Raw genomic sequence first — 15,832 nt, 5'->3', positions numbered from 1 at the left:
AAAGTGGGCATGTGCTCAGAGGGATTTTGGATTAAGGCTAAGCTAACAGGATTAAAAATGCCCCACTCGCTGGACAGCTTTAAATAGATCAACCTGACGCTGCTTGTGCTTCAGAGCTGCAAAAGAGTCAAGATTTGACAACCAAGAACACATTTCTCAACCTCACGGCTGCTTCTCAAGACCTTTAGGTGAGTGTGTGCAGTTTGTAATACATTGAAATGTATTATACATTTGCAAAAAGGACCTATTTGACGGGTTTGAACACTGTGAATTATCTGAATAACAGAAATAATCAGCAGGTTTAGTGATACTGATAGCAATGTATGCTAAACAAGACCTTTGGTTGTGAAAAGTACTTTTATTAACACACTATGTACACCTTTAGTTCAGTTTTAAACATTGTGTGCACCAGTGTTAAGTGAGATTGTTTCCTGTGACACCAGACAAACAGGTCAATTCAGGTATTAGTATGTTACAAGGGTACTATCGAACTGTGTTGCCACAATCTATTTTATACTTAATACTATGGTAAAGATGATTGACTTATGTGCTTTTATAACTATATTCAAAAATGCAATGCATATCTTTTCACAGGTATGGCTGATGTTTTCAGAAGTCTGAACCTCATTGAGACCCTAAAAGAGTCCATAGACCACAATAAGTTATCAGAGGTCAAAGATGCATTAGAAGACCTCCTGATCAGCAGGATCAACCTCGCTTTGATTGGGGACCGTGGGGATGAAAAAACCTCCTTCATAAACTCGCTCAATGGCCTCAGCTTCGGGGACGATGGAGCAGCTCCCTCTGCGACACCTGTTGCACCGGAGGAAGTGGCATGCTACCCTAACCCCAAACACCCTGACTTTCGTCTGTGGGATCTGCCACCTCTCCCATCCACCTCTCCGTTTGAACCAGAGGGATACATGAACGCAGTGAAGTTTCCCCGCTACAATGCCGTCTTTATATCATCCACACAGACGCCCCAAACCAACAGTGTGAGATTGTTCCTTGAGGCCCAGTCGCTGCAGCAACAAACAGTGTATTTTATTCTCTTTGCTTCAGAAAAAATTACAGAAAAAAGCCTAGAAGAAATACGGAAAACCAGTCTGGAAGTGCTGAGATCACAGGGTGTGAAAATGCCTAAATTCTATGTGGTACGACCCTCCGCCCTGGAGAAGTTTGACTTTCCTAGCTTGTTGCAGGACATGGAAAGAGACCTTCCTGAGATCCGAGCCCACGCGGTGCTCTTGGCTCTCCCAACACTTACCTCCAGCCTGGTCACTCAGAAAAAGGATGCATTTAAAGCACTAGTATGGGCAGCTGCCTCGCTATCTGGTGGGGTGTCGGCTATTCCTGTTCCCTTTGTGGCCTCCATGGTGGACTCAAGTGTAGCAGTACGGATTCTAACCAAAGCACAATTATCTCTGTGTCTAGACGATGAATCTGTGGAACGACTGGCCCGTCAGCGAGGCATGGAGCCCACAAGACTTAAAGGGATGCGAACTTGTGCACTGTCAGTGGAGGTCACTAAGGGCGAGGTTCAACAGCGCCTGGCGAAGGCACAAAACGACTTGGCCACAGTTTCTTTAAAGCTGGTTGAGATGGCGTTACCTAGACATGCTGGTTCAGCCAGCCGCTCCTTTGCTGCCATGCAGCAAGCCTTAAACTGCGCCATCGATGAAATGGCGGCTGATGCTGAGAAGATAGTGTCTGAGGCTCTTGGGGAGGGGAAGTGAAGTCAACTTGTTTCTTCTTTGTCTAAGGTTTCCTGTTTGTGTGTGTTTTATCTCTGAAACACACTTTCATAAAGTACTCCAGAAATCATTTGATACATTGTAACAACTTTTAATCCGCAAGTAATTATAAAAGGTCTTGCAAATACTTTGCTAGCATATCATCTGCAAATCGTTTTCAAATACTGTAACTATTCAATGCCAGTAAAATATACTTCAACCACCCAACCCAGTAGCTTTCAATAAAAATAAATGCATCAAATAGAGGAAGTGAAAGGACGTTGTAGGCCTACTGTAGCGAGTCAGATGGAGGGGGGAAATAACACAATTGCATATAAAATATTTTGGTCCCGGGCAGGCATGATTGAGCATGCAAATTTTGAGAACATTTTAGGTCAAGTGTGAAAAACTTCCTTTTTTTAAATCTTACTTTTACTTTAGGAGGGATGGCGTGAGCTACATAACGCTGTAAGAGGATCCTCTGAGGTAAAAACAAGATTATGTTGTTGTCTTTAATATTTTAGATTTCCTCTATTTGACTGCCTATTTTAACTTAAAAGGTGATGTCTGTCTGGAAATGTTTATCTCTTTACTAAATAACAAAGTGGTACACGGTCTGTGTCCAGAATAAAGTTTGAGTTTTTTTAAATGTTGAGTGAATGAGGAAAAGGGGTTATTTTGTTTCTGCAAAGTACAAAATGGAATTTGAAAGTTAAGTATACAGTATACTGTTAAAAACCCTACAAAATGCTGACTATTCAATTTACAAAGTGGGGGATTCATAACCATATTCTAACACTCCTGTCGTGTCCGGGTAAAATCTGACTGATTTACTACTTTCATCAATCATAAATATTGTGTTTTACGTTTGAATGCTTCAAGGCCTTATGATATGAACAGGCATTTGAAAATATAAAATTGCTGACCACCACTTTTATTGAATTTTGGGTGGTTAAGTCAACTCTATGGGTAAGTTCAGCCAGATAGTACACACACACAAATTGACAAGCATTGTTTGTGTATTCACTGCAGTTATTCATGTAAACTTGTAGTCGAAAGCGGATAAACAGTTTACTGCTTAAAAGGGTGATAATTCACATTAAGCGGTTTTGTGTTAATGTGAGAGCAGTTAAAACAGACAGGTCAAATTTGACCAGGAACAACAAAGTAAGACAAATAAAAACGACAAGAGGGCTAATGCTGCTAAATGTGATGTAGAAAACATACTTCCTTTAAGTTTCCAGCAATCTTAAAACAAGGAAGAAACACTCAAACAATTCAGAAAACCCCCCCAGAAAAAAAGGAAGTATTACAATGTTGCATAGCTCATTTGGATTAAATAAAGAAAATACATTTCAAAAATTGGTTATATGTATTGAGATGTACATACAATAATGTACACACACTTTTTTTTACAGATATCAAGCTTCAGTAACACAAAACAATGTTTGCTAAGATATTCGAGTGGTTGGTATTTCTGGCAATAATAAAAGGTAGGATTTTCTTTTTATCTCCGATATAATAATATTGTTTGCTTCTCACAACATTTTCATTAAAGTTACTTGAATGACCTGACTTTCATTTATGTGCTCTTACCACCACAGAATTGTCTTGTTTCAATATCTTCTCACTCAAAGAGACTCCCCTGACAGCCACAGAGGGGTCCTGCATCAAAATCACCTGCAACGTCAATAAAAGGGTTGATGTTGTTGACGCACACTGGTTTTGGATGAAAAATGCAGTTTGGGATAAAGGTTCTTTCACCGGCACTGTCATTTACAGCAGTAATAACACATTGCGTTCTGTCAGTCCAGCCTTTGCAGAAAGAGTTTCATACATCGGCTCTCCATTTTCAAGATGGAAAAATGATGGTACACCCTCAAAGGAGTGTAGTATTATAATCTGCAACCTGACCAAAACTGACAGTGGAAACTATTATTTTAGATATATAGGGAAGCAAGGGAGAGACACATGGATGACTGAACCGGCATCACGCATCACGGTTACTGGTAAATTTCATATGTTTGCCTTACAGTATATATTTATATATACACATACCAATATAATTATTCTATTAAAACATGAATTTGTATTGTTTTGATTGTAACTAACACTAAATATTATGTTAATCAACATTTTTTCTGATATTGCCTCTTTCATATTTTCAGAAAATCCATGCCCGATTACTTTTGAGACACCGCCTGCTGTAAACGAAAATAATTTGATAACACTGACATGCTCTACTTCAAGTTCATGCACATCAGATCTACAAATTCATCCTCGACGTCCAAACTCAATTAACCAGTCAGAAAAGGATGAAAAACAGAAAAGAACTTTCAAAGTCACCTGGCTGGATGATGGGAAGGAATTTTCATGCCAAACCCAAAATAACCCAGACAGCTATTTGATCCGCAATATCAGTGTGACTGTTGAATGTAAGTTAATGAAGATAGTTTATTTAATGTCTATTATTAAAGTAGTCGGATATACGCAAAGCAAAGTAAGTGATTTAAAAAAAGATGCAATCTTTATCTGCTACATCCAACTTTTATGGTGATCATTTCCATACATTTTTTAATATATACTGCATATTAGAAATACTGAAAATTAAGAATTTGACAATCTTGTACAATTGAGTTGCTTCTACTTTGAAATGCGTATTTTTTACGATCCGAATAAGCTAGATGAACAACTTTGTCATATTCTATTTAGTAGTAATAATAAGATTTTTAATGAATAATTCCTTTGACCATCAGATTATGTATTTTTAAGGGTCGAAAAACCAACAACTTTCCTGCTTTTAAAAAAAATCAAATAGCTTAGTTGTACTTTAGAAAGAAATATAATGCTTGACTCAGACTCTGGCTTTGATTTTATAACATTTAAAAACCCCTTACCGGGACTGAAATAAAATGTAATATGATTCTATTGTGCTGGATATTTGGAAACAATGTACAAGTCCATCTATGCTTGCTGGCTGTTGTCTGAATTCTTCTGACTTGTGTTGATACAGATGCTCCAAAAAACACATTGGCTGAAATTAGTCCAATAAACATTGTGGAAGGACAACATGTGACTCTAAGATGCTCCGCCAAAGGAAATCCTGACCCCACCTTTACCTGGTATAAAAATGAAAAAGCAGGAGCTGTAAAAGTTGCAGTATGGGACATCCCATCAATTGGAGAGTCTTGGGATGGAGAATACCAATGTGAAGCCATAAACAGACATGGTACAAAAAAATCGGACTTTGTCAAAATTAATGTCACATGTAAGTATTTCCTAGATTTATTCTAGAATTTAATATATATTTTAAATGCGTTTCTGATTCTCAGTATTTTTAACACCTGAGGTCTGCAGCATTCTTAGTGTATTATCCATGTATATTAACCAAAATAAACATTGAAATCTTATGTTTCAGATAAGCCTGAAGTTCAGGTTATGTCCTCAACTTCTGAAGTTAAACAAGGAGATAAACTGACCTTGACATGTAATGTGACAAGAAGCAACCCACAACCCACAACCTATGATTGGTCAAAAAATGGGAGCACTATTGATGGGCAGAGGACACAGCTGTATGTTGTTGAAAGAATCGAGCCTGAGGACAAAGGCAGCTACACATGTACAGCCACTAACACTGTGGGGAATGGAACATCAGACCCTCTTCAAATTATTGTTAAATGTAAGTTGCACCGCTCCTTTTGCTGTATGTATATCAAACCTTTTTGATATATATGATGGCACAGAAAAGGAAATAAATCCACTGACTATTTGTAGAAATTATACAAAAAATAAATGTCATGTTCCAGACGGCCCGAGGAAGACAACCATCAGTAACCATGGTATAAAAGAGGATCCAAATGTGGGAGTCGGTAGCTCCATTACATTCCAATGCAACACTGATGCCAATCCTGCACCAACGAGATACTCCTGGTACCGATACAACAAGAATAAACGGATCGACTCCTTACAGTGGACGTCCGGGACAACTGATAACAACACACTGTGTTTGAACAAAGTACAGAGATCAGATGAAGCATGTTACATGTGCAATGCAACCAACCTCATCAGTACAGGGGAGGATAGTGAACCGAAGTGCATACAAGTAATGTGTAAGTAATTGTGTTCTGCTCAAAATGAACTGTGATGTTTAAGTTTCTCTGACGTATTTATTCGTATCATTTGTATTACATTCTTTTGGATTGTTGATGCAGCTAGCAGCTACAATGTTAGCATAGCATAACTCTGATTGTTCTGAAGCTAGCATTTCAAAGTTAATTAGCTTGTGCAGAAATACCTGAAAAAGCAGTAGAACAGACTTTTAACAAATCTGAATGATGGTGTAGGCTTTTTTGACCTCCCGTTGATCTTTTTCTCGAACAATCTTTCAGAACAAGTATAAGCGCGTATGGGAAAATGTCAAACTAAAGATTGTAGGATATGCACCTGTTCAGGGTCTGCTGCTGTTATATCATGTAACATTTAGAAACATTATTGATCCTTCTGAAAATCATGCTGCTCTCCCGTCTCTACAGATGCTCCCACATCTGTCAGGCTGTCTATGGATGCTGCGGTCAGAGAAGGTCAGCTCATCACCATCAACTGCATTGTTGAAAGCTTTCCACCGTCACAGCTCACCTTGAACATGACTCCTACATCAACTCCTCAGCCTTCAGAAAAGCATTTATTTGAAGCTGCAAATGATTGGCCCCATAACACTCTTCAACACAAATTTAATTTAACTTCAACCCACACAGGCAATTATTTTTGCACTGCCACGAACAGTCAAGGCTCAACCAAAAGCAATCAAACAACGCTGGTTGTGAAATGTAAGTGACTTATCGAGACATTTTTTGTATATATTTGTATTACCATATCATCGTAACTTAACATTAAGTTTGATCCGACACCTGTCTTTCTCTTTTTCTTTTACTGAATTTTGGCGGTGCAGATTCTCCAAAAGATGTGACCATAAGAGCTGAGCCTGCCCTTACTGTGAATGAAAACAAGTCGTTGACGCTGCATTGCAGTGCCAAGTCCCACCCACTAGCAACCTCGTTCACCTGGATGAAGATGACTGATGGAAAGAGTAAAATCATCTGGAAGACTCACACCTTCAGTCTGAAGTCTGTCAGTTATTCAGACAGCGGACTGTACAGATGTACAGCCTGTAACGAAATTGGAGCTGGAGACTCACTGCAGGCTGATGTTAGAGTAAAATGTGAGTACAATAGCACAATCAAGATTATATAGAAAAAATAGGAGTATTGTAAATTCAGATAAGCATGTCTACAAAATGGATTCAAAACCCCTTAACCTGATAAGAAAAAGAAACAGAAACGAAAGATAACACAAAAACATTTACATTTTAAGTGTTTGATACAATATACCCTTTACTATTATAGGCCATAATTCTTACTAATAAAACATGTGAAGCATCTTTCTTCTTATGTCCAACATCGGGTAACAAAGGACTTATGCAACTGTGAAAGTGGCAGCTTAAGTGGTTATTCTAACACAGATTGTAATGTTAAGACAAAATAAGGAAGTCATTTCAGTGATGGATGTTAAAGGGATCCAGTGGAGATTTTCTTTCTTTTTTTTAAGTCATAATTTCATTCGCATAACCTCTACCAGCTGTCAATAGATTAAGTAACATGGAGCATAACAGGGATGTGCATTGTGTCGAAGCGTGATTTAAAGATTAATTTTAAATGTGACTAACACTTTTTCTACAAATCTGCACATTTTGGAAACGACCACTGGGGGGCACCAAAGATGTAAAGTTCTACACACAGTGGCTTCACATTGTCTTTGGTCGCGTGCCTTGATCCTTGATGATTGTTTGCCCTTTTTTCATTTTGTCCTAAATTTCACCTAGATGCTCCAAAACACACAAAGATCCTGAGAGCAGAAGAAGGGACTCACTCTGTGGCGCTGAGCTGCAGCAGTCACAGCTATCCCCTAGTTATACAATATGTATGGTACAAGGAGAACACGGGAGAAAAGGATGTCAAAGTGCATGACCGTCAGAACTACACTGTGTATTCAGATCAACCTGGAGTCTACTACTGCACCGCGAAAAATAAAATAAATCAGACGCAGTCCTCTGAAAAGATCCATCTGTTTGACCGTGAGTGAGTTTTAATGCAATGTTTCTTTATGATAATTGTTCATACTGGAAATGTGTTGGTTATGGAAATCAGACTTGCCAGAGTACACTTATTCCTCTAAATAATCGCAACAGTTTGTCAGTCTGGCTCTTGTTCAAATACATATATTTGTACATATACATACTGTATGTATATACATTTCTCTTCTATCCACAGAAAGCTGGATGAAGGTCCTGTTTAGGTCCTTTCTTTTCTTTATAACCCTGATCCTAATTTTGACAATTTTCTTCGTCTACAGGTAAAGTATGAAAGCAATTACATTTTTAGGATCTTTTGGCACGTTTAACTGGCATTTAAAACAACTGCCGTTTCACTTTGTTTTCAGAAAAAAGAGGAAGACATCAATTCAACAAGGATCTACAAACACACTGCCCTGTATTGGGTTTCTGGTGATGAATCATTTGAACAACCTTTTCTTTACTCCTTTATTGTACAGATCTAGACAATAATGATTAATGATCGCTACAGCTAGTCGTTTTGGCAAGGAAAAGTCCCAGGCTCTTCCAAAAATGCAACATACAATATGTGTAAGATATAAAACAATACAAACATAAGTGTGCAAGAAGAAACAGAAAATAATTGTGATAAAGAAAGACCGATGTGCCAGTAAACGCAAAACGAAGTAAACATTATTGACAGATAAATAACAACAGGATGTATAGTACAGTGTATAAAATACTGCTTATTTTAAAAATGTATAAATATGTGAGATGTAAACGGATGTAGAAATATCATGGTGACTTAACTGTTGTGTGTGTGTGTGTGGGTGGAAACACACTCAGGGATGGCGGATGGGCCCCAGGGTGAGAAATCGGATAAACGAGCCCCGCCTGGCGGAGCCTTCCAGGAGCAGAGATGACTTACTGCCAGAACAGCCGCGCCGTCCAAAGGCCCAACGATGCCAGCCGAGCCCAGACTGCGCGTAAGACACGCAAACACAGTCCTCACGGGACGAGGCACACTCTGTAGGATCCTGCTGCTCATGCTAGAACTAACGCGTTCATTCAAAATCCTTCAGATATGAAATGCACAATGAGAGTTTCCCCTGTCATTTATTATAATCAGTCATAACATGTTTTTTTTTCCATTGTTGTTCCAATGGCCTGCATCCAACATCAACAGTGTTTACAGTCTTCTGAATCTGCCCTCCGAACAAGTGAGTAAAGCAATTCCAGATTCATTAAAACAAAACAAACATAACATCAAACTTAAAATGATTCCCTCACTTTAAGATTACAAAATACATGACATTGTGCTATGCTGTTCCTTTTTGGGGACTTGTATGACTTCTTATGGCATTTTTAATATGATATTTTTTAGACATTTCCTATGCCATACAGAACCTGTCGTTTTTATGACCTTTTTAAGGACATTTTTTAAAGACTCACTGCCTTGGATTTGTTTCTGATTTAACATCGACCTTTGTGTTTTATTCACTTTATCAAATACTATACAATGACATGTTATGGCATACTGTTGTAAGACAATTTTGACATAACACAATTTGAATTATGACATTTATGCCTTCTGACAATTTGTGTTTAGCACATACACACAAAATCCCTTCCATTGATCAAGCTGTTGCTTTGCACGCTGAAATATAACTCTGTCCTCACTGTTTTTCAGAATAGTAGTCATTCAGTATTTATTATAGTAGAGCATGAATGACCTACATTTTAAAGCATGAATGAACTGATTCAGTGCTAGTGTTCATTCACTGATCTGTCTTCAGTCTGAATCTGCTCAGCGTCCTTTTGCACAAAGGCCAATCAGACAGCAAGGTGGACACACACAAGATGATTCTCTCAACTACGCGTCTTTGCACTTTGGAAATAAGCAACAGTGAGAATATATTTTTTTACATATAATACCAGTAAAAAAAAGGTATTGTCGCATGGCAAATGTATGATGTTTTTTTCTTCTGTAGAAACAAACAGGCAGAAGAGGAAGTGTATGCTATTGTATCCAAAGACAAAAAGGTAATTTTGCTTGTGTTTGGGGTAAACTATGGTGTATATATATATAGAAAAGAAGTATGGCATGTATAGTTCACTTTACTGTAACAAAATGGATGTTTCCTCTTAAGACGTGACTACTTATTCAAATCATGTAAAACTTTTTTAATTCTTCTGAGGATAAAATGTATGTAAATGTAGATATGGTTTAGAAAATCCTGATACTGTCAAAGGTTATCACACCAATGATCTGGTGACTATATATGTGTTTTCTTCTAGAATGAAAAGAGGCTCCAGGACTACGAGAACATCAGCACAGCACACTCAGCCGTATCTCCGAATCCATTGACTGATGACACAGACACCAGTGAGGATGAATTAGAGATCAATTATTCACAGGTGAACTTCAAGGCAAAGACTTAGAGAGCCGCCAGAGACTTGATCAACTCTGATGAAGAGGAGACGCAGTACTCTCACATCAAAATCTGAGTTTACATTATCTTCCAAAGCGTTTGACACCGTTGATCATCGCATCTTAAAGCAGAGGCTACTCAGTATTGTATTGGCATATCCAGCCATGCATTGGGGTGGTTTCTCTGAAAGGTCCCAATGTGTTCACTTTGATGGGCTGTCTTCTGAGTGGTTAAACATGGCTAATGGTGTTCCTCAAGGTTCTGTTTTAGGTCCACTTTTATCCTCCATATATATCAACAGTTTAGGTGAAAATGTGAATGAAGCTACTTTACATTTCTATGCGGACGATACCGTTATGTACTGTGCAGGTCCCTCCATTAAGGAGGCTGGTGTTAAATTACAGGCTGTTTTAAACATTATTCAGACTCTTAGCTTAAGCTTCTTTTAAATGTTGATAAAACCAAGGTATTGCTATTTTCAAAAGCTAAAAAGACACCAGAGCCTGTTTTAGATATTGTTACTATGCAAGGACAAGTACTTGAAGTGGTTACCTGTTATAAATACCTAGGTATCTGGCTTTTTAGGTATTGTCTTATTTTTGAACTTCATGTCAATTACCTGCTTAGAAAGCTGAAGGTTAGACTAGGTTTCTTTTTCAGAAGCAAGTCCTGTTTCTCGCTTGACGCCAGGAAAAGGCTAGTCACTGTGACCTTTTTACCTGTACCTGTCTATATGAATGCACCTGCCTATTGCCTGAACAAGTTAGATGCCATCTACTGTATCACAGCGCACTGAGATTTGTCACAAATTGTAAAGCACTTACACATCACTGTACCCTGTATGCCAAGGCAGGTTTGCCATCACTTACTGTAAAGAGGCTCAGTCATTGGTACATATAAAGCTTTGTTGGGTAAACTCCCGTATTATATCTGCTCTCTGATAACACAGAGAGTTGCAAGCAGCTATTGTCTGAGATCGCATGATGTACTATTGTTAGATGTGCCAAGAGCAAGGACTGTCTTAGGTAAGACAGCTTTTATGTGCGCAGCTCCACTTGCTTGGAACAATCTTCAGCAATAATTGAAACTGAGCAATCTCATTCTTCTGCATGTTTTTAAAGCTAGGTTAAATTAAATGCTCGTTGAAACTATGGGCACATGTGAATGTCTATAACTATGTAAATGTATCCTGTAAATATAATGTATGATGTCCTTTATTGTTTTATGTTTCATGTGGAACCTGTTTGCTGCAGGTTTCCCTTGAAAAAGAGATCTATCATCTCAATGGCACCAATCTGATTAAATAAAGGTTTGAAATGAAATGAAATGAAAATCTTATCCTGCCTTACAGGTTCAGCTAATTGTGAAATACAATTTGGATTGTAATGTTTCACTGCCTCTCTGCTTTGATAAGTGTCCAGTAAGTACCACAATTGTGAGCTTAATCCAAACCCATGAAACCTACAATTAAAAAAATTTTTTTTTTGTTTAAACTACTGAATTGTAAAATAAAGTATGCAGGGGAAGATGTACATACAAAGAAAAAAAAGTAATGACATTTATGACATGGCTTTAAATACCAATCGCAATATTGTGCAGAAGAGGCTTGTTTCTGAAATATACATGTTCAAACAATGTGACAAGTACATATTGCTCCATTTCATTACATGCTTTGAATTCAGCTCTTGTATAACTGCCAACAAAATGTCTTTGTATTTTGAAAATAAAATCTATAAAAAAGTGCTGTGTTTCACTAACATTTCCCTTAAACGTCGGTATACACTTTTTACCTCAAGGTCTATGAGACTAAGGCGTCTTCTCTTGTTCAATTGAGTGTCAGAAACGTTCTCTTCTTCCTCTGCATCTCCTCCAACGCTTCCTCTGGACTGCAGACGGATCTCAGCATACTCCGTCTTTGAGTCCAGGCCTCTGATCTCCCCTTCCCCAGGCTCACCCTTTGAATGGGCCTGCAGTTTAGCAAAGTCCACATTGACGTAATGGAGAAGTTCTTCCTCAGCTACTTCTCTCTCTTCCAGAAAAGCTTTATTAGCATAAATCACATCCACTTTTGAAGAGTTGATCTACAGAAAACAAAAGAGTGGCTTTAGTGATGTAGAAAAGGAGGTAGTAGTGCACAATAAGGCCCATTGTCAAACAGAACACTTTTGGGAAATAAGCTCGTTAGCCAGTAAACCAACCGTTCATCGTTTCCTTTTTTTAAATGTCATTCAATGATGTTTCTGACATTTTATGGCGCACTTGTTTAAATAATATGCCATTGTGTATGTCATACCAAATGATGAGATGTCTTTATGGCATAATATACTATATTATTTTTATATATACTGTATATATGGAAATACTATACTGTGATTTTATTTTAGAATAAAATACTATGACATTTTACACATTTTTCATGGCACACTATATTATCAATTAAAACATTTTTATGACAGTTCATTCTGAAATACTTTTATAAAATTCTATAATGCAACTTTTTACATGTGTATGGCAAACCTGACCGACTTCTTTAAGGGATTTTTCCACAAATTAAAGTTGGACTTGTGACCTTTGGTGCTCTTTTTTCTATTATTATGATTAGTATGTTTATTAATTAGGTTTCATTGTTTCATCTCATGTTAGCTTTTTATATACTTTCACTTCTGTCTATTGTGTTTTACTACCTTCTTATTTTTTATTATCTTTGCATTATATTTCAGTTTTTATTCATATGAACCATGTTCTAAAGCACTTTGTTCTGCATGCTTTACTGATTACTGACTCTTGACATTTGTCATGGCATACAAAACAAATATTCTTGAAAGCATTATATAGATGACAATGACTTTGTAGAACATACTATAGCATGGGTTTTAAAAATAAAAGTTTTTAAACATACCATACAATGCCTTTTTGACATAGTGTATAATGACTTTTTGAGACAAAAACTGACACCGCTGTTTAAAAAGCAAAAACTACATTTTGTTGGGTCAGTGAAGCTTCCTGTTTTAATGCATCTGCCGATATGTGCAAAACATGAACTCACCACATCAGTAACTACAGGGTTGCATGTCTCCGCCTTTCCTTGTCGAGGAAGAGATGACTTTTCCTTTCCTAAAAGTAACACACCCAACAATATCGAGACATTTATTATAATTTTATATTAAAGTCTTTCATTTCATGATGATATTTAGCAATGTTCTGAGGTGGCCATGGTTGCACTGCTTAAATGTGCTGCCAGCCTGGTCACCAGTCAAGTTACACCCCTGATGACACCCTCAAAATGTGTTTACAATTTTTTTTAAACAAGCTTTGAAAAAAAAGGTTGTCTCTCACCGGTAGGAGATTATCAGCAGCGGTACACACACCAGCAGCATCCCCAGAGCTGCCACTACAAAACCGATCCAAAAAGACAACAATTGGAAGCCTGAAAAGTCCCCACAAAACACATTGATCATTAAAACCAGAGAGGCAGATTATTAACAAATACAAATTCATCATCTCGCAATTCCTCTACCTTGCTCAGTTTTGCTAAGCGACATGTTAAAAGCAAAACTGTCAGAGCCCAGTGAGTTGATGCTGAGGCAGACTAGAGAGAGCGTGTCTTCGTCCAGATCGTACAGGGTGATGATGCTCTTCATGCCCACGTTCCCTAGGGACTCTTCCCTGATTGGGATGGCAGCAGAGTGATTGACAGGCTCTCCGGCCAACTTCCAAACCAGAGAGGGAGGCGGGTTCCCCTGGCTGTAGCAGGAACATCGGATCATGGATGAAATCTTGATGCAACGGGAAGAAGACAGGATCTCTGGAGGAACTGAGACAAAGAAGTAATTACATTTTGTTTAATGGAAACAAAGGATTGCCTTTAATTAAAAAAGTGTATCAATCTCACATGTGACGTCCAGGCTTGGAATTTCGTCATTTTAGGGGCAAGGCCATTTGGCCTTTGGTGTCACACATTTTTTCAGGGCGCAAAGGCCATTGAGGGAAACATTTGGATTTGGAGTTGACAAATAAATAACTTCACTTTCTGATAAGAAAAACAAATCACTGTTTTAATATCAATAATGTCAAACATTATATCATCATATAGGCCTATGCCTCCTTAGTATTACCGTATATAAAATAAAATACTTTACTTTGAATAATTAGTGTTTGGTATGTTTTCAATCTACTTCTCCCATTCACAAAATCAAATCAAAACATCTAAAATTATATTAATATGTAACAAATATATTCAATTTCAGAGCAGAAGAAACAGCCTTCAAGGGTCAAACTCTACACATACATTGTGTGTGTGTGTGTGTGTGTGTGTGTGTGTGTGTGGGGGTGTGTGTGTGTGGGGGTGTGTGTGTGTGTGTGTGTGTGTGTGGTGGGGGGGGGGGGGGGGGGGGGGGGGGGGGTGTGTGCTCACAGCTCTGTACAAAAGTTAAACATGTACAAACCACAGACTGTCATGGCGAATACAATCGCTGCTTTAATTCTGTCTTTAGGGCGTTGTTGTGAGCGTGGACGGAGCAGCTACAGGTTAGTTTAGCCTGATTGATCAATTCAGAAAACACGCATTTTAAAAGGTTTTTCGCATGCCGTCTTGTCTGCAGACTTGGCAAAGCATTAATTCATGTTTTTTACTAACCGGTATCAGTATGTAGTTACTTCAGCATCATTTTGAAACGTGTATTACAATTAAATCACGGTAAAATAGATTAATTTTGTCGTAGTTGGTTTCCTCCACAGTATTTACATTGAAATAAGCCCCGCCCCCTCTCCAGCGCGTCCTGTTTGATTGACAGGAGTAAACACAGCTGACAGCCGCGGTGAAACTCCAGCGGTTAGAGCGATGAGAATATTTGCATCGCGTCCGTTGTGAACGCAGCATAATGCAGTTATGAAAACACTGTTCTGACGCTTTTAAAGCAACTTCGAGATTTGTTCCCGCGGCTGAGGAGGAGGCTGTCGGGCCCCTACAGGCATGTCTGACGGAACAATCACAACAGAGCAATCGCTCTGATCCACAGGCACGGGACTATCCTACTGCGCGCACTAGTATGACTTCACTAGCGTTGTTTACACTAGAACCTCTGACAGGGGCACAAAGGCCACTTTGGCCGTGAATTGCATTTTTTTTCACAGGGCATCACGGCCAAAGGGCGGGGCAACGACGGCCATGGCCGTCGTGGCCGTCGTGAACATTCAGAGCTTCACAGTAATACTGATCTTCTGAGAGTTTAGTCACATTGAAGGTGAGGTCTCTCTCAGAGCCCATCACTTTCTCCTCTCTTCCAGCCGCTCTGAACCAGGTGAAGTTCACTGCTGCTGGATTGGCGATGCTTGTGCAGGTCAGAGTTACAGAGCTGCCATCCTGCACCGGACCAGAGGGGTCAACAGACACCGAGGTGTTCTTAGGGAGATCTGAAAATCATAGTGTTTAGCTGATGTTAATAGTTCATGCTACTGTATGTCAGTCACTTCAAAATAAAAAAGAATGTCTTGGTTTTAACATAAGGATTTAGGCCAGTTGGAGTAGCTTACCACCAATGGTACAAGAAGCACAGTTTGGG

The 15,832-nt window shown here is 38.5% G+C and overlaps 2 protein-coding genes across 2 annotated transcripts; both read left to right on the top strand.

Annotated features, from left to right (window-relative positions):
* Positions 1 to 596: 596 nt before the first annotated feature.
* On the top strand, positions 597 to 1,945 carry irgq2 (immunity-related GTPase family, q2; the record flags this gene model as incomplete). Its single annotated transcript, XM_079692347.1, has 1 exon — positions 597 to 1,945. One exon carries the CDS (start codon positions 597 to 599, stop codon positions 1,734 to 1,736), a length of 1,140 nt encoding a protein of 379 aa, XP_079548473.1. The 3' UTR covers positions 1,737 to 1,945.
* A 139-nt stretch (positions 1,946 to 2,084) lies between these two features.
* LOC307046148 (B-cell receptor CD22) lies at positions 2,085 to 12,013 on the top strand. Its single transcript, XM_079692345.1, has 17 exons — positions 2,085 to 2,219; positions 3,152 to 3,226; positions 3,338 to 3,742; positions 3,902 to 4,168; positions 4,747 to 5,001; positions 5,152 to 5,412; positions 5,540 to 5,842; positions 6,266 to 6,559; positions 6,682 to 6,951; positions 7,612 to 7,863; positions 8,060 to 8,141; positions 8,229 to 8,292; positions 8,686 to 8,825; positions 9,026 to 9,059; positions 9,636 to 9,745; positions 9,831 to 9,882; positions 10,138 to 12,013. Exons 2-17 carry the CDS (start codon positions 3,178 to 3,180, stop codon positions 10,279 to 10,281), a joined length of 2,982 nt encoding a protein of 993 aa, XP_079548471.1. The 5' UTR covers positions 2,085 to 2,219; positions 3,152 to 3,177; the 3' UTR covers positions 10,282 to 12,013.
* Positions 12,014 to 15,832: the final 3,819 nt, after the last annotated feature.

The sequence above is a fragment of the Notothenia rossii genome (assembly GCF_949606895.1).
Source record: "Notothenia rossii genome assembly, chromosome: 7".
NCBI classification, from domain to species: Eukaryota; Metazoa; Chordata; class Actinopteri; order Perciformes; family Nototheniidae; genus Notothenia; species Notothenia rossii.
The sequence above is the reverse complement of the archived record's forward strand: the minus strand, read 5'-3'. Positions and strand labels throughout refer to the sequence as shown.

Excerpts from the sequence above, each read along its gene's own strand:
- LOC307046148 (XM_079692345.1), top strand. The coding sequence starts at position 3,178 with ATGTTTGCTAAGATATTCGAGTGGTTGGTATTTCTGGCAATAATAAAA. Across the intron at positions 5,843-6,265 it reads GAAGTGCATACAAGTAATGT|ATGCTCCCACATCTGTCAGG; the intron begins GTAAGTAATTGT and ends CCGTCTCTACAG. Across the intron at positions 7,864-8,059 it reads AAAGATCCATCTGTTTGACC|AAAGCTGGATGAAGGTCCTG; the intron begins GTGAGTGAGTTT and ends TTCTATCCACAG.